Below are 19,011 nucleotides of genomic sequence, written 5' to 3'. Positions count from 1 at the left end.
TAGCGCCCCCTTCACTTCCGGAGTGCAATGGTCCCATTTCCATATAAGGTATGAGGCTGACAGTGGTCCGTCCCCGCCCCTTTCTGCATGCTGCAGCGAGGACCTTCTCTATAGTTCCGACACAAAGGACATTAGCTTAGCAAAACAACACTTTATTCTGACTGAGCATTAATGAAAGTAGAGCCACTAGAGTGATGTTCAAACAGTTACAGGAGCTATGCACCCACATACATTTACAGCTGTCCCGCATATATAAACTAATGCGCAATACCTAGCTGTCAGCCATTGTTTTTAACCTTAAATGGTGCGTTCAATGTACATTGAACAACCAGAATCTTAGACATTTCGCCATCATTTTATAAGATCAAAAAATATATAATTATTTCCCATGTTTCTATTTGCAAATAACTTAACAAAATAACTTTCCCTACTCTATTTTGAGTACGAAGGTACTTTCACGTGAAGAAACCTTAAATAGATGCGTCAGAACCATGAACTTAACAAGGTGATTTTTCGTTTCCCCGTAAATGCAGCATCACCCGGAAGATATTTCCATCTTATTTCAAAATAAAAGCAACCTGTTAATTTAAAGGTAATCATTATTTCTTAAAACGCTTCAAATTTAAGCATTTTTACAGTATCTTACATATATTTACAGTCTATTAATTTAATATATTGTTCCTTTTATATTTTTTAGAGAAACTTGAAACTTTTTCCCATTGTAACATTTCTGGAAGATAATTTTAGAATAATTTATTCATATGAAAGTCTGAATAAGAGCTATACAATTTAATAGAAACTATCAAACCTAATCTATTTGCCATTATAGAGCCATTTATTCAGAATGGCTACATAAAATGAAAAACAAAAACACTTCCAAACAACAGTATGCAATTTATTAGCAGTTTATTAGCCAGTTGTGTATACAAATGATTCAACACTTTCCATTTAGATTTACACTGCTCAATCTGGTAGGGACTCCCTTCACACCAAACAAAAATAGAGCAATATATTGGAAGAGGTTCAACCAGACTGTATTGAACAGTCTTCTAGGACACTTTCCATAATCTCTCAAGGAGTTAATGTTTTTTGCACACATTCATCTTTCCTACAAAACCCATCATGTAAGGCATGACAAATTTTGATAATCTAGACTTTCAAGAAACCCTTTAAAAATAAGTACTATTTTAAACCATGTCTACAACACTATAAACTGTCTTTACCCTTTTTTTTTTCCAACCTGTGGTTTAAAAACTGAGACATCAAGATCAAATATGAACTGACTAGTTTTGGGTGGAAACCTTTCATACACCATGAGAGAACATGATCACAATTATTGACACACTTTGCAATTTCAGTCATGATCTGAACTTATTTCAGCGTTGTTTAAAGCTAAACACCATTAAGGGTCTACTTACTGAAAGAGGTGACTTTAAAAAAAACAAACAAAATCAAACTGGAGGTCAGACTTTTATTCGTTTTGTAATAAAGTATTACGTTTTTCCAAAACCAGTTTAAATGTGTACTACTGATATAAGACTAACATAAGCCGTGGACATCAATCTTTAAAAACTGCAAAAGGTGCCAATATTTCTGACCAGCACTGGAATCAAATTTCAAGCATTAAAAACTGATGAACAGTACTAGAAAGGATAAGGCAGCCAAACAATTACCACTCACAACTTTTAAAACTGAACAGGAAATGGAATGAGATGTGTTTTATTTAAAGACATATCTGTGACTTTAAGTCTGCAAGTTTAGTGTCCAAACAAACCTTATCAAATATAAATCTGTCTCACGTTTACCATCTTACCAAAAACGTTCCGTCCTTAACAATTTACAGTACCAAATAAATTCAAGTGAAGTCTGGAATAAAATGTCAAATTTAAAAGGAATGTGAGAGCAATTAAAAAATAAAAATCTGAAGGAAAAAAAAAAATTATATGTATTCACCGACAAACTTTCCACATATCGGCTATTACTGCTACTTTTGTTTAAAATTAGGCCTTGAGGTCAGTATACATGACTGATTGGCATTTATGAAATGAATGTAGGCCAAAGGCATTTCACTCAATAATCATACTCATATCCTATACTTTATCCCAAAACATAAAAACTCCAAAATCAATTTGTCCATCTAATACATGAACACTTAAAATGATATATTTCTAGATTTGTGTCATAACAAAACACCTCTTAAAGCGAGCTAGTTATCTAGAAAGACAATCAAGTATCAGAATAATTGTGATTGAGGGCAACAAAACTGACAAAGACCTAAAAACAGTAAAAAAAAAAAAAAAAAAAAAAAAAAAAAAAAAAAAGAAAAAGAAAGGAATATATATTTATATATGTCTAATATCCAGCAATAGAATTTAATGCAAGAAAAAAAAAATCAAATTCTATTACAACCAAAACCTCCTCCACTTAATGCAGATAAATATGTTCACGCCTTTTATATATAAAAATGCAGGGGGACAAACAACTTCAAACAATTTTTTTTTTTTTTTACAAAGAGGACAAGATCATGAACATTTAAGTATTTGACAGAAACAAGAAAACCCTACATAAATCTGATGAAGCATCTTTTTTTCTTTTTTTTTTTTTGTCCCTGACACACTGCAGACATCAAGGGTCACTGCACGTTTTGGGGTCCAACTGAAAGCGATGGGCATGGAAAATAGTGGAGTGCCCCGATACATCTGCAACGCCTCTCTGATCCCTACTAAGAAAAAAAAAAAAAATACAAGCAGCAGAAAATTAAAGAAAGTTGTGCAAAAGTGCTTCCTGCCTCCTATGACTGCCACTCAATTTTTAACCCCCCACCCCCAACCTGTGGCTTCCTCCTCTGCAGGCCAAAAAAAAAAAAAAAAAAACGAGATTTTGTTCTCTGTACTGAAACGTGCGCCTTACAGGCTATAAGTACAGACCGTTCAGTGTAATCACTTCCGCATGTAGTTGTACTTGGGATGTGGGAATCTGTTGTTAGGACTGATTTGGAAATTCAAAGACACCCCCTGCCCCCCTCTTTTTACCTGCCCCTCTGAAATGTTCTGTCCTAGTTAAGTAGCACGTGATTCCTCCTTCTTCAACTCCTACAGACCCAGTCAGCTTGGTATACCTCCCTCTACAGCTCAGGGAACGCCAACCTGCATCAGTGCCATGGAACAATCACTTCATCCTCAGCATGGATAAAGTGAGCCATGAATCGGTTGCATGCTTATTGCTATAAAGACACTCAGAGAGAAAAAAGGCTAGCGATGATTGTTTTGCAAGCTATCGTGCAAGTAGTTTAATAAGATTTGCACACATCTCAAAGAACTCGATGGTGTGGCTCCCCGGTCGGGGGGCGGGCGTGCTGTCCGCACCACCCGACGAGTCGACGGACGAGGTCAGAGAGGAACCTAGGGAGCCTTCGGCGGTCTTGGTGGGCTGCACAGTGCTGGAGGTGGCCGAAACGTCTGCTCCCTCTGCGTCGCTCTTTACTGTGGCGCGGTGGTTGCCCACGGACCCAGAGCGGAGAGGGGTAGCAGTTCCAGATTTAGTCTCCAGCATATCATCTGAACGGCACAAGAAAGGCTATGTTTAACAAGGAAAAACCAATAAAAACTGACACACACACACACACACGATAAAAAATTTTAACTATTCTTCTGAGAGATTAACAGCACTGACTAGCAAGGGTGCAACAATATCAGAAACTGGGAAACACTGATTAGAATTTATTACAGACATTCTGTCATAAAACATGCTGTGAGGTTTGTAAAATCTTCTTTTGTGGCAAAGAAATGGGGGGGAATCTTTGTTGAATCCCACAGGACACTCCCTACCACTAGCAACCCCCTCCCTCCATCCCTTGGCATTTCATTCAGGAAGTGGTTCACATGCTTTACTGAGAAATAAAGCATTCCTCAAAACGGCATGATCAGTTCTCACCAATCTCTATTATATAAATATATATGGTCCAACATGCCCATATGAGTTGTATAAACAGTCCTGCAGCAAATAGTTTTTGTTTTGCTGGGACAAAAACATGACTTCAATTAAACCCAATTGACAAAGTACATGGATTTTCTTATCAATGTTATACCAATACACCAACACAAACATATAGTATGCATTATATATTGTCTTAAAATAACAGACTTTAATGAGAATACTAATCTTGAAATATGCTTGGAGTACACCGATCTGACCTGGTCTGACGGCAAACACACCGAAGTATTCAAATCTTTAGAAACTTAGTATAATCATGTTTCACTGGGTTTTCATTAGGCTTCAGGATATTTTCTTTGCATATATCTTAACATAAATTAGTTTCCTTTTTGCTTGTTAAGAAAAAAATGGCATTCAGGCTTAGTTTTCCAGAAAAAATGTGTTAAAATGTTGTTCTAGGGAATCTTGTTAGCTGGATTTATAGGTATCACTCTAATAATCATTTGCATTCAGTTTAGTCCCTACATCTTTTGCAATAGATGTAGGGACTTAAAAATTAATATTTTTAAGCTGCTAAACTGAAAGAGCAAGATTCTTCAGTCTTTTGCAAGAGGTCAACTTTTATCATCCCCTAGTGGTTTTCTAGCATCCTTTGATGGCAATCAAAGGCACTAAATCTCACAAGAGGTTTCCTTGTAAAAATCCAAGCAAGACCGACCACACACAACTTTATAAAATTTGCCCTTTGCTTTCAAAACATTAAGTTTTCACAACATGTTTGTTTTGGCACGATCTACAATTGAACATTGCTAACACATCAGGTCAGCTAGGGTCAAATTTTAGCCTCGTCCCCTTTAAACAGCACGACTGTTGCGCATCAAACTGCACACAAAAACACTCATAACACTTTCGTTTGAAGTCGCTGCCAAGGCCATACAGATAACCAAAAGCCCTCGTTTTTCAGTCAATCATTAATGAAGTCTATACTAGAGCAGCGCACTGCAGGACTCGGGTCAGATAAACAACCCAAATATATACAGCTCGGGTTTCGCTAAGATAGCTAGGTCAACATAAATATGCCATTAATGTGCTACATTTTTTATTAACAAAAAGCAGAGTTAATTAGCTCAATAAAACAATAAAGCAAACATTTAAAGTACAGACAAACACAGGGATGAGTACTTTTAAACAATTTTCCATAGAAGTGCAGCAGATCTTAAAGGGTTAATGAGTAAGGACATGCTTTAACATGGGTGTTAAATGTCAAAAATACAAAGTTTCTTTCCATTTCTTTTAATTGAGGTTAATTGTTTGCAGCAGTGTTCACAATTACAAATCATTTTTTTCTAATGACTGAATTAAACTTCTCATCGGATGCATGCCATCTAGTTGAATTAAGTAAAGAAAAAGTAAATGGTGCACTTTAAACGATAAAAGAGTGAGATCCACAGCAGCAGGTGAAAAGTAGAGAATGTTGTGAAGTAAAGTGGAAGTTTAAGTGCTTTTATTTAGAAGAACATAATGCATTTAGTTCTTCAAAACAAGAAGTTGTTTTTTTTAACTCACCCAAAGACAGATTCTTTACCAAGTTCAGTTTTTCAAATATGCATGTGTTCACCATCATTCAGCCACAGCTAAAAAACCCCCAAAAAACTCCTGACCATTATGAACCCATATTAGCTCAATGTCTGCAAATGTCCCTGGCTAAGAAATGAAATGAACCCATTTGCTGCAGAGCACATCTATGTTCCCCTCTGACTGGTGATCAGTGGACAACTGATACCTCTGATGAAACGAGACTGTTTGTCAGACTTGAGCTTAAAACCTCGAGTCTAAGTCAAATGTCAAGTATTTAGAGTGTAAATTTATACCCAATTTCAAACCTATTTTTATGCCACGTTGCTGCGACTTGAGAAAACATATCTGACTCATCAATAAGTCCACAAGCTGATGGCTAGTGTAAGTGGGCCCTTGTGTTTCCAGACTGGCGTAAAAATATTGCTGTCTTCTTCACACGAACAGACAATCTTACAAAATGCAACTTTAGGTTGAGACATTTTTAAGTTTATGTGGAAGACTGAATGAGGTCAAACACAAACTAATACCGTCCTAATATGCAGAACCGAGTGGAAGAACTTACCATCTATGCTACGAAAGTCAAGGAGGTAGGTTCTGCTGTCCACCTGGTAGAGTTGAAGGCTCATCTTGGTTTGCATTCCTGTGATAGGATTCTTCCTCCTCACACGCAGATAATATGGATTAACAACCTAGAAAGAGCAAGAAATTAAATACTGTAAACACACATTAAAGTAGAATCGTTTTATTAAAAACTGCTAACGTTGGACATTTTTCCCCCTTACCTTCCACTCGTAATCCAGCTGTTTCATTGCACGGCACACTTCGGTCATAATGTCGTTGGGTCTGCTCTGACTGCGAATCCCCAGGTGCCACTTGGCTCTCCGTACGCCTTGGTGCTTGGACTTCTGGGGGTTCAGTTCGTCCAGTGTGTGGCGAGACCTCGGAGGAGGCTCCGCCACAAAGATGGGTAAACGCTCGGGGTGGGGCTTGATGATTCCAGCCACGTCGTCCAGAAAATTGTCGGGCGGGCTCGAGGCCAGGTAGAAATCCTTGGCCTCGCTCATGATGCGCCGATTGTCGATGATTAGGTGGTAGGCCACCGCTAACGGGTCCTGGTGGTTGCGGCTGTAAATGCAGGAGAGAACCTCCTCCTCGGTGCACTCGAACTTCTCACAAACTTCTTTCAAGGCCTCATCATCAATCATGTTGTTGCTGTAGGAGGGGTCCTCAGGAAACAAGTACTTTGGCAGATCTTGTTTGAACCAATCGTCCTCACTATAGTGGCGAAATGGACAGACCGAGGGTTTGAGACGCACTAAAGAAGTCGTATTTATAATCCAAAACAGAACAAACACAATAATGATATTGTATTTTTGGCTTACCGGATCTCTTTAATAGTTGCCCTTTTCATTGGGTCCACTTGCAGCATGTGTTTAAGAAGGCTTACTACTGAGGGGTTCAGATACTGCGGCGTGAAAAAGATCCCATCGCAGATCTTTTTAAAGAGCGTTGGCACATGGTCGTCATCGAAGGGGAGCGTCCCACACAATAATGCATACAGAATGACACCACTACTCCATATATCCACCTCTGGACCGGCGTATAACCTGAGGACAGGTGTAAAAAAAAAATATATATATATATATATATATGCAAGATTCAAAGCAAAGTTTGACTTTCGAGGCTAATTTTTCACTTGAGAACTGGTTCGTTACCTTCCTGAGATGACCTCTGGAGCAGCATAGTTTGGAGAACCGCAACTTGTTCTCAGGAACTCTCCATCTGACATCATGTTTGACAGACCTGCACAGAATGTTGAACTGTTAATGCATTAAAAGGTTCGGTGTCTTGTTAGAATCACAAACTTCAATTGGAGATAGATCAATGCATTATTTTTTACAAATAAAAAAAAATGAAAAGGACAACAAGTCCCCCTCTCTACATTTCTCTGCCAGCAGGCTCAGGGGAGCTGACCAGAGTTTGTGGGAAAATAAAGTTAGCAGATATAATGTGAAACATTTCAAAGGAAATTCAAAGGCACATCTGCAGTTAATTTTACAATATTCAAGATATTCATCATATGTCTCAGAATAAGAATAATAAAAAAAACCCAGCAACCTTCAATCTTCACCTTTTTGTGTCATTTGTTCTTCTTTATGGCGTTGTGAACATAAAAGACAGTAATGCTATGGCTCTGTTTGCCAAACAAACAGCAGTATTAAAGTTCCCAGAGTTTATTTATTTGACCTCATTGTTACAACTCATGCTCAGGCTGCCTACAAGGAGAGAAAATCTCCTATTGTTGGCAGCAAGAGTAAATCTGAGTCATAGATAAAACAAATGCAATAACAAAGTAAAGCTGATGTAAGTTGAAGGTCGAGCTTGGGAGTATTTTCCTGTGACAAAGAGGAATTCACCTTCCTCCATTACATATTCAAAACTTTTCCAACTCTAACTTCACATTTACTCTCACTGTACACTGACGTTCTCTATTCTAGGATCAGGCAACATATTAGCCAATTTTCTGGTAAACAAGCCAGTGCTGCTAATAACTGGAAAGCCTGCACTATTATTCTATTTCAGCATTCATGACTGTTCCTATACTAACATATATCAAACATTGTCTGCTCTTAAAAACATCACGCCAGAAAATGCTTGCAGAGCAACCTGAACCCTCACTGGCTATCCTTTTACTATAACGACAACGGCGCCTCTTATCCAAGCCTGCCAGGTGAAGTGTAGAGTGCATACCGAAATCTGCGATCTTTGCATTCATGTGCGCATCGAGCAGCACGTTCTCAGGTTTGAGGTCTCTGTGCACCACCATGTGCCGGTGGCAGTAATCTACCGCTGATATGATCTGCTGGAACAGTCGCCGACTCTCCTTCTCTTCCAACTGATGGATCAGAAATTACCCGTTAGCGTTCACACAGGCCAATCAACGTAAAACATGACAAGTTGATCTGCAACTCTTGGATCGTCTTCTGTATTGTCATGTCCTACCTTTCCATTTTTGCAGATGTAATCGAAGAGCTCTCCACCTGAGACATACTCCATGACCATGAAGATATCTGTAGGGGTGCTAATAACTTGATACCTGCAACAACAGTAACAAAAAAGATTAAAATCACATGAGTTATTAACAGCTGAGGAGCAGAACTGACTCAAAACAGCTCAGATGGCAGGAACTTCATTTCATATCGTGCCAAAGAAGAATCAGTCAGACATGAATATTTGACTTGACGTGTCAAAATATGATTACAGCCGAGTTTGAGCAATAAAATGTTAGGGAAGTTGTAAGATGAAAGCATTTAAATCTAATCCATCATGTTTAATATCTTTTAGGCGCACCCTTTCTTGCATTTTAAGGATGCAATCAGTTACAGTTTAATGGCAGATCCAAGTTTGTAAGGTTGTACACCATTAATTGAGAACCAGCACCTGGTTTGTGACTGGTTTGCAAACACACACACRCAMACACACACACACACACACACACACACACACACAGTGTTGTTGTAATGATCTATGACCCCATCTAAACTATGGTAATGTCACCTTTAGCTCCCAGTGCTCATTTCTAAGTAGAAGCTGTGATGAATTCACAGAATATGCTCTGAACTTTGATGCCGTTTAATCGTAAAAACATCAGTAAAAACCAAAAGGCCTTAATAGCAGAAGCAACAAAATTCTTTACAACTTTAATGTGGAATTTACATTCAAAGCAATAACAAACTAACAAAAAAAACCCAGCATAAACAAATGTCTTTTCTGATATGACATACAATAACAATTATTGAAGCATGTGACATTTGATATTCCCTCCTAACACGAGTTTCTGCAGTTGTCTTGATTCATACAGATACAAACTTTTCTAAACTTATTCTTAGCTCTAGTGGTTTGCTGAGGGCCGATATAATGTTTGTATTTCTCTTCTCTGTTTTGATATGACTCATTGATAATTTGCCATGCAACGCATTTCAGTTCAGTTCCAGTTAATTATGTGGACATTATTTACAGAAGGCGTTCGCCCTGCTTCACAAAAGTGGTACTTTATTCTAAATGCTGCAAAAATGAATGAGAGTTAAGTGTCTTGGAAAGCAGGGGACATCTGATCATCTTGGATGGCTAAGAACAATAAAATAGGTTGTGATTTTTAACAAGTGGCCTTGGAAATTGCATAGCTAGCTGTAGTTGTGGGTAGCAAATTTAAAAAATCATTAAAAGTTTACAAACAACAGAAATCAAGAGCTAAGCTTGGTCAACAACTCCCGATCTGATTTGAAAACGCCTTGATTAGAATCATAAGCCTAAGCCTTGTATTTAGTCTACATGTTTTGGTAATTCTAACTTTTTTTAAAATCTCTGATCTGAATTTTGTTTTGTATTAGTGGCTGAATGCTGGTGCAGTTTCTATGTCAACCAGGACATCAGAATCCTTTGTGTTTAAATAGAAGGTAACTGGGAACAAGGGAAGAAATGTATTTGCCTCCCATTTAAGCCCTTAGCTGAGCAGGCTTAAGTGAGTTGTTTAGAGCTGTGCTTCTCTTCCTCATGCAATCTTATTAAAGTGGATGAAGGAGGACACATTTCAGGTGGCTTCTATAGCTGATTTCTTTGAAAGATGCCCCATCACATTCAACAGATATTGAACCTCACAGGAAGGCAATTCAAAACATCTATTGTCTTAAGTGGGCAGTGAATACAACCATTGAAATAAAAAAATAAAGAGAAATTTAAAGAGTAAGGGAAAAATTTTACTTAAAAAATTTTTTATTGATCTTCTGGAAGCCCATTTCCACCTTGAAAGAAAAAACAAAAGCCCAACAGGAAGTTTTCAGGTCATTGTTATGAAAATGAAAGTCAGAATTTAGTGTTTTAAAGTCATAGATACAATTTTTCTTCTGGTAATTATAACTTCAAAACTTGTAATATTGAGATTTACTCTTGCAATTATGTCTTCAAAACTTGTGATTAGGATATCTTCTTGTGTTTTTATTTGTTCCCTTTTTGGCGGAAATGGGCTTCCATACATTTGTCATAGTACTATTGTATTGCACTGCTGCATTTGCTCTGAGACTAAACAGGACACACCACAGAGTTTGTTCCATTTGCTTCTGCCCTCTGGAAAAGATGACATCTCTCTCTCTCTCTCTCTCTCTCTCTCTCTCTCTCTCTCTCTCTCTCTCTCTCTTTCACTGTCTCTCTCTCCCTCTCTAGGATCCCACACACAAAGTTTACATTCTTGTGCATGCATGACATGGAGCTGATATTCAAGACATTTGCCACACCTCGTGCTCTATTTACTAACCCTCTAACTGTAGCTTGCAGACAATTACCCATCAGGCAGGAAGTACTGCAGCAATTTCCTTCATTGTATTTAGATCAGTGCTCCTTTCAGTAACAGAGTATCACTGCTGCATGTAGCAGCATGTTGCTGAATAAAATAGATTTTGGAAGAGTCTATTCCAAAAGGTTCATAGGGCTCACTCCCTTATGAAACCGCAGGACCCTTTGCAACACGAGTGTGACAGTCGGCTCCGACAGTAACTGTAATATGACTCATTGAAAATATCTGTCATCTTTCAAAGTTGGCAGGTACAAATGTTGTGAAGAACTTCACAAATAATTTAAAGCAAGGCAAGGCAAGCAACGTGGTTACTGGCTCAAAAAGCAGCTTTTCGGCGGGTAATTATTTCAGGACAAAGAGGTCACATGGCTGGGGTCGTTGATAATGCACTTTTTGCTCATTAAAATGCACAACAAGAAGGGGGAGGGGAAAGCACAACGCAGACAGAGAGCACTGATGGAAAGGGACACAGGGTCAGATGATATCACCCTGACGGATGCATCCTGGAACGCACCACCGAAAGTCTGGAAATAGTTCAGTGGGTGGCATTAATGTGGCGGCGGGGGGGATTACGCGGCGGTGAGTGGGTGTGTAATTTAGGACTTACAGTTTAATTATGTGAGGGTGCCTGAAAAGCTTGAGGTTCTGGATCTCCCGGCGGATTTTTCCCACCACGTCCAAACTGCGGATCTTCTGCCTGTTCAAGATTTTCACAGCCACTTGGTGCTTGGTCAGCTCATGTTGGCCCACTGTGCAACGAGCAAATAACAGAGGGAGAATAGAATTGAAATCAGAAAACAAGAGCACATGAATAACTTAATAAGAAAATAATTTCAAAACATTAAACATTTAATAGTTAAAAAAAAAAGTCAAATTCTTCTTTTTGTGTTTAAAGACATGCAACTTGTTTTATTTAAATGCAGCAGACAGAGATCAATAATTGTTTATTTGAACTCATCCCCGCAATCCACACGAGGAATCAAAGATCAAAGTTTACAGCTCTTTAAAAGCCAACTTCAGTGCCGCTCCTCAAAGTCGTATTTTGTTTCTTCTTGACCTCGACTCTTTACGGCTGAGGTTTGTTGTGGCATTTTGCTTGGATCGGATTTACTGCTACCAACACATGCACACATTTTATTGCACATTGCAAATGTCAAAGTAGAAAGTATTAACTTGGATACGCAAATATCTCAATGGGGAATTTAGTGCAAAAATGTTCTTACTTAATCATTTGCTGCTAGAGGGTTATTCCAATACGACAGCAAACAAAAAAAAATTATTTCAATAACTGATCACATCGTGGAACAACAGAGCAGTTTGCTATGTAAGGTGATGCTCAAAGTTTCACTTTATTAGCTGTGCTGACAAAATATTTAGAGACACAAAGAGGAAATGCCAGGTCAACTTTGCCAGCCGTGATAAGAGACTGAGGAGTTGTAAGTTCCTGTTGTTCAGATCAGCAAATACCACAGTGCTTTAATTTCTCCTGAAGTGAACTGATCAAGAGCTGATTTCAGAATTTGCAAGTGTAAGTGCCTTTCTGTTACACAAGGAAAGGCTGAAAGTATTGCAGCAAAGTTGCTTGGTTTTTGGACCTTTTGAGCTTTTGCTCTCAGCTCCTCATAAAACATGTGGCAGACTATTTATAACTCTTTTTGTAACATTGTATAAACAAAGCAGGCGTTCTGAAACCATTTTACAACAACTACCACCTAAGTAAACAGGCCATTTCACACAAACCTTGATCACAAAATCCAATATGCCTGCCACATATTTGGAATCAAACAACAGACGCAGTAATAAAAGATGTATTTGTACTCCGGACAGCAATTCTATAACACTCTGTGCAACTTTGTAAGTGAACATCCATTCTTTACTGCTTAAATCTGAATACCATTCACACAGGGCAGCAGCTCCAATGCACTAACACCGTGTTTTCCTTTCATCAGCTACAGAAACTGGGGTACCAGGGAGATGAGTCACTGAAAATTAACTGACTATAAACAGACCGGCTGTTTGTTGCTGGTGATAGGTCCAGGTTTATAATGTGTCGGGGGGAGGAAGTACAAATTACAGCTAACAAATCCCACCTCTGTCCAAACTGAGTAGGTAACCTCTGTTAATGACCTTAGCTACTACCTGGGTAGTAGCTAAGAAAACACTGAAAACACTGGGGCGAACATTTAACTGGTTTTGACCCACTCCCTCTCCAAACACACCTGGAAGCGTTAACATTTCCTCAGCCGTAAAGGTCAGCTGAAGTTAGCACAGTGTCACAAGAGTAATTTTAATGTTTTCAAACAGGAAAAAGGGAGACGAATCAATAGCAGTCAGGAAGATTTACTTCAGTCCCAACAGCGACTTGTGGATCACTGGGTTAGCTAACAGCGCTATTACCGCTAACTAAAACTATTGTATCAGAAATAATCGAGAAGTCTTGCTAGCTCTGTTGAATCATTCAGTTGCTTTAAATAATTGTGGCGTTTCTCACAAAGTAGATCAAGCTGGAACATGACAACATATGCGCTACATTTCCGATTTGGCGACAGTTTAGCTCGCTAGCAGGCTAAGTTAGCGGCTAAGCTAAAAGCCTGCATCTTTCAGCCGCCAGGACGCAGAGACGGCAACACATACGAGACATACCTTTAACCTTCCCGAAAGTCCCGACTCCAAGCGTATCACCGAGAATGTAATGTCCAATTTTAACTCTTCCCTCGTGTTTCTGTTTCTCCGTCGCCATCTTCCCGCAGCGGCCTTTCTGCGGGGTTAGCTTGCTGCAGCCAGACACGGACCGAACTCTGTGTGCGTCTCTCGAGCGGCTCCGAATCCGCTCCCCGACGCACGGAGGAAAGAGATCCACCCCGGCACGCGCATGATTCGTCAAAGCCCGTAGGCGTGTTACAGTGTTGCCTTCACTGCACAAACAAAACTCCGAAATTTTCGTTACATACTCGAACATGAAAAATCCCTTTATTAAGTATCAGAATAAATAAATAAATAAATAAATAAATAAATAAATAAATAAATAAATAAATAAATAAATAAATAAATAAATAAATAAACAGTTGGTTTAGTGTTTTCAAGATAGAAAACTTAACCAAAAGCGTGCCTACTTCTGACACACGTTTTGTCACCAAATAGCCTGGTTTTTGGCTCATCTGACAATAAAACCCTTCTGCCAGTGATGGAATCTACAACTTCTTAACATAACTATACAGCTGTTAAAGACAAGGAACAAAGAAATATAAACAACTATTTAAAATATTTATAAGTTAAACTTTGTTTAAAACCAGTTTTAAAAAGTAGAAAATAAAACTTCATACATCAATACTCACACAAACTCCATGAAAATGACTAAGGTCATGCAACACAGCATCAGAAATTTCACTTGCAAAATCAAGATAGGTTAAACCAGTTGTCTTCCAAATACACACCTGAAGCATTCAAAGAAGACCCATGCGTCCCTGTATCTGACTACATACTTATCTAAGCAAGTTATCCATTTCTGTTTTTCAACTCACACTGTCTATCTGTCTTTCTGTTGATCTGAAAACAAATTTAGCTCAGATATGCATCGAATGTATATATTGAGGAAGCCAACATTTTTGTTTGTCCCAAAACAAAACATTCCTTGTTTACATTAATATGCAGGCGCTCAGCCAGCTCTTATAATAACGGAGCAGGGAAACTCTGCTGGCACATAAATGTTGATCTACCATTCATTCTGTGCAAACTCTATATAGACGGACAAACATTTGAGAAATGAACCACGTGCAGCCATTAAATTAGTAATCATATTTTATTAGTTTGTTGTGTTTTCTCTAATCTAATTTTGAACTCAAAACATTACATGCTTACTGAGACAACTGTCATTGATTAAAGTATGAAGATGTAGACAAACATTTATGAAGAAATGAGAGCCGAAAGAAAGCTAAGTCCAGCTTGAGTTTTCCAATATTCCAGAAATTCTCCTCAAATAGAAATCTACCATCTCACGGAGGTAGTAGCTTACACTGATATTCCCCTGAACCCTTGAGGTTGTGCTTTCTGGAGGGCAAATATGTTTCCCTCATCTAAGTTTTAACTTCTCTGCAGATCATATTTTCTTTTCACATCAAAAGAAGCAGAAGGATGTTTAGGTTTTGATCAAGGTGTAAGCGAAAACAAACCACAACCCCACAAGAATGTCTGTTTTTAAGGGTTCTGGGTAAATAAGTTCAGAGGCACGAAGGTTAGATGATGATTAGGATTTATTGACCAATAAAATGAGACGTTATCGGAACCTGAGCTGAGCTGGACAGGAAACTAATCCTCCGTTTTTCTTTCTCTACAACAGAAGTCAGGTACTATTGGGCGTATCTAAATCAAGCCACACGATGAGACAATGATCCCAACAGGACTGATCCCGGTTCTGATCCCAAAGATGACCTCCACAAACAGAGCCAGAGCAGAATCCGTTACAGATTCTACTCCGTAACAGGAAACCAAAGAAATGCATAGATGCAGATCAGCTGGAGCCATCGAAGACGCAAACAGCTGCAGGTTAAAGGAGGGAACCAGAACTAGCTGGAATGAATCAGGGGAAAAGGTTTTACAAGCTCAAACAGGAAGCTTAACTGAACTCTGACTCCAGTCAGTGGCGATGAAAAAAAATAAAGTAGAGCCTAAAATGACAATAGGTACCACTGGTAAATAACTTTAGAAAGCATGAAGTTAGAACCTGAACACAGAAACCTCCTGCTAACGAGTGGGGCTTCTCCACAGAGAAATGAATCTAAATCACCATCTCTAACATTTGGTTTGGAAGCACATTCCTTGTGAGATCAAAATAACCGCACAGCCATTTTTTTAAAATTCTTGTCCTTATAACTCCAGCACATAAACCATGTCCTTTCTAAGTATTTTACATTTTTTATATTCTTCTAAATTCAGTGTTGCACAATGTAGTAAGTTGGGAAATCTGTATTGGTGAAATCTCATTCCCAAAGGAAGAAATTTCACTACATTTCACTGTGGATTTCTCCATTTGAATACTCTGCCACAACAGATAAAGTAAAGTGGAAAAATACATTTAGATATTACTGTCTATTTTACATTGTTGTAATGATTGCTTCGAGATTGAACTGAAACTGACAGAAATTATTTATTTGCACAGTGCAAATAACAGGTTCTACATTTTGGTAGCACCGTGATTCGGTGGAGAGTTAATGGCTAAAAGCATAAAGTAAAAATTACAAGTGCTGCAGTCAAATGTATCTGGCTTTAGAGACACAAATCATGTATACTTAGTAAAAGCAGGCTTATTCTCTACAAAAGTTCATGACAAACCCCAGTTTCACACAGCATTTTTGTTCCTGGAATTATGTCGCCGCCAGTGCAGAGCTTGTTGAACATTTGTAGCATGTGGGCATGAGTGCACCTGCACATATACTTTGGATGTCAGCCTTGTGACTCGAAGAGCAGCAAAGAGACATTCTGTTGAAAGTTATTTTCTGTTTTCAAGCCTCCTTCAAACTGTTTTGAACGTGGAGAAAATATTTTTTTTCCAAGAAAAGTGAGCTACGGCTTCAGAGAAACATCCTGATCTGATTTCCAGGATGACGACGCACCTAGTCTCCAGGCAAAAGTGCTACTTAAGTAGCACAGCCATTATTAGACTGAGATTTTGAGCGTTTTGCCAGGAAACTTTCCACATCACAACCGCTTTTTTAAAAAAAATGTGGTCATTTTAAATACAAGGCGAGAAATAGGGACTTCCAAGACTTAATCTAGCAAGAAAATTGAACTCTAGAAAAGAGAGTAAGTTCCGAAGAAGCGGAACGAACACTGTAAATAATTTACACTAAAATAGTGGCCCATTGAGAAAACTACAAGTAGTGTATTGTATAAAATGACTGTATTTATGTTCTCGGACAGCTTAAGGCCATGCTACTCTAAACACGCCTGATCTCGTCTGAACTCGTTAGCAAACCGGACTCGGGCCCGATTAGTACTTGGATGGGAGACCACCTGGGAATGCCAGGTGCTGTAAGTATTATGTCCAGCAGAGGGCGCTGACGCAGTATTTTCCCCTTTCACCAAATTAGGATATTGACCTTTGAATCACCATCAATGGGCACAGCTGCTACTTTCAAGTGGATTGCCTTGAATTTCTTCAATGGCCTTTTTTTTGTGTGGCCACTCACAAAATTTTGGAGTAGGTTAGTCACAATTCTTAACCAGCCTCATCTCTGCCTGCTCCTGTACTTTTAGCCTACAAGTGTTCTCCAAATACACTTGAGAACATTTGTGTTTGTTGGATACGCCGCAAGAAAAAAATTTTCTACCCAGCATATATGCAAGAACCAAAAGCACAATGATGATTTTGTCAATTCCCATCACATTAAAGTTTTTACTCAATTTACTCTAAGTTCTATATATTGGAAGTACATATCCTCTCATTATAATAGAAATAAGTCAAAGTATCAAATCAATTCAATCATATAGTCAAATTTGATTATCTTTCAAATAGGTTTTAAGTATAAGACAATGGAATCACATTTAGTCCATAATGTCAAAGGCTGCTTATCTAAGAGAAATCTAGGTAATTGTGTCAAATCTTTTTATATTAAGACAGGCCTCAGTGTATTTTTTACAGGGCGAAATGTTTAAGGATCAGGTCAACTAGGCTGAACTTTTGCTGTATAGCTAAACAGAGAAATGCAAGGTTAGGGTTAACCCTAACCCCATCCAATATGCTCACAAGAGATCAAAGTTGTAATCGCATCTATTTAGGTTGTGAATTTGTGAGCCTCCTCAATTTTCTATCATTAATTATAACCATCAACTATAACTTAGAGAGCTATGTAAGGGCCTAGAACTGCTGCTTATTTCAGTGAAAACATTGCAACTTAATATCTTTTCACACCACTGTCAATTTTTCTGACCTTACTGTGTGAGTTTCTGGACATATTTAGATTTTTAGTGATGAAAGCCATTTTGTTCTTTTTATTAAAATGTGGTACATCAATCCTATAAACTAGGTAGATCCACCGCCATTAAGAGATCCCATTGTTCCAATTCAGACTCAGCTCATCTCTTTCACCCTTTCACATTTTCTATGACCTCTGGTTGCACCTGGTTTCTTTCTGTTAGCAATTTGCAATATGTTTTCCTCATTGTGTATATTGCTACCGCTAATGCTTGTCCTCAATGCTTTCTTTGTGGTTTCATTGCCACAATTTATCATATGCAACACATTTATTCAAATGTGTTGCATATTTCAATAAATATGCAACACATTTGATAAATATGCAACACATTTAGCGGTGATCAATTATGATCACCGCTAAAGTTGAACAGAAAAAAAAACAAAATTACATAAGAGTGCACAGTTGCTCTTTTCATTCTAAGTGGGATGTAAGAGTTGCAGCAGTGATTTGCTACCAGATTGACTAAACGTCGCAGAAGAAGTCCTGTGATAAAGGAAGTAGCTTGTTTCTTTAGAGCCACGAAGGCAGTCGGCCAAGTTTTAAATTGAAATTGAAGGTGAACCGGGAGCCAGTGTAGGCTGACGGCACTGGAATTATGAGCTCTTTTCTGTACTGCTCAGCATCCTCACAGTCACATTTTAAACCACCTGCAGGTGAGTTACTGGAGAATGGGCGAGGCCTTAAATGCGTAATAATTTAAAACGTAATAAACCAGAATGCAACAAAAGCGTGAATTATGAGAGAAATCATCAACTTCTGGAGGTCACGACCTGACAACAAACCGCTAAACAGCCGAGCATTAGGGGTGTTCAGGGCCTTGTGAATGTATTCATACCTCTTGTCACATTTCTTGTATAGGGACGGTGCTATCAGCATGCTGCTCTGTGCTTGTTTTAATGCAGACCACAAAAATTGAATCATGGCCCCGTCTGAGCAGAACACTTTCTGGTCCACATCTTTATGTCCCTCAAAACTTCAAACTTCTAATATCTCTTAGTTCAAAATGTATTTCTTAGTGTCACGCTTGGATAAGGGGCAGACATGTCAGGTATTCCTTTGTCCCCATGATGTTATTTATTCACTAATCTACTCTAAGAAACTTCTGAGGCACTCAGAGAACATACTGGGATTAAATTACTCTGGTATTAACTGATTGATTCCTAAAGGCAACTGGTTGGA

At 38.5% G+C, this 19,011-nt stretch overlaps 2 protein-coding genes across 4 annotated transcripts in view; both read right to left on the bottom strand.

Annotated features, from left to right (window-relative positions):
• Positions 1–455, bottom strand: part of ttc33 (tetratricopeptide repeat domain 33) — a 24,177-nt gene extending 23,722 nt beyond the window's left edge. The window contains exon 1 of one of the 3 annotated variants that reach the window (XM_008423625.2): positions 432–455. Coding sequence is in view for 1 of the 3 variants with exons in the window: in XM_008423626.1 (XP_008421848.1) it covers positions 232–233 (2 nt within the window). In the remaining 2 variants the exon portion in view is untranslated. Of the gene's footprint in view, positions 1–231; positions 367–431 lie in introns of those variants that run through there. The other 2 variants (XM_008423627.2, XM_008423626.1) reach the window with 2 other exon arrangements.
• A 434-nt stretch (positions 456–889) lies between these two features.
• prkaa1 (protein kinase, AMP-activated, alpha 1 catalytic subunit) lies at positions 890–13,710 on the bottom strand. Its single transcript, XM_008423624.2, has 9 exons — positions 13,505–13,710; positions 11,469–11,610; positions 8,515–8,608; positions 8,263–8,407; positions 7,227–7,314; positions 6,894–7,118; positions 6,294–6,786; positions 6,074–6,200; positions 890–3,557 (listed from the first exon to the last, which is right to left on the bottom strand). The coding sequence occupies exons 1-9, from the start codon at positions 13,599–13,601 to the stop codon at positions 3,274–3,276; spliced, it is 1,695 nt and encodes a 564-aa protein (XP_008421846.1). The 5' UTR covers positions 13,602–13,710; the 3' UTR covers positions 890–3,273.
• Between the last annotated feature and the right edge of the window lie 5,301 nt (positions 13,711–19,011).

Source organism: Poecilia reticulata, linkage group LG12, assembly GCF_000633615.1.
Source record: "Poecilia reticulata strain Guanapo linkage group LG12, Guppy_female_1.0+MT, whole genome shotgun sequence".
NCBI lineage: Eukaryota > Metazoa > Chordata > Actinopteri > Cyprinodontiformes > Poeciliidae > Poecilia > Poecilia reticulata.
Note: the sequence above shows the minus strand (reverse complement) of the source record. Positions and strands in the feature narration are given on the sequence as shown.

Coding starts and splice junctions, on each gene's coding strand:
- prkaa1 (XM_008423624.2), bottom strand. CDS start 13,601: ATGGCGACGGAGAAACAGAAACACGAGGGAAGAGTTAAAATTGGACAT. Junction 11,611..13,504: donor GACTTTCGGGAAGGTTAAAG/GTATGTCTCGTA, acceptor CTCGTTGCACAG/TGGGCCAACATGAGCTGACC. Junction 6,201..6,293: donor AGCTGGATTACGAGTGGAAG/GTAAGGGGGAAA, acceptor TGCTCTTTCTAG/GTTGTTAATCCATATTATCT.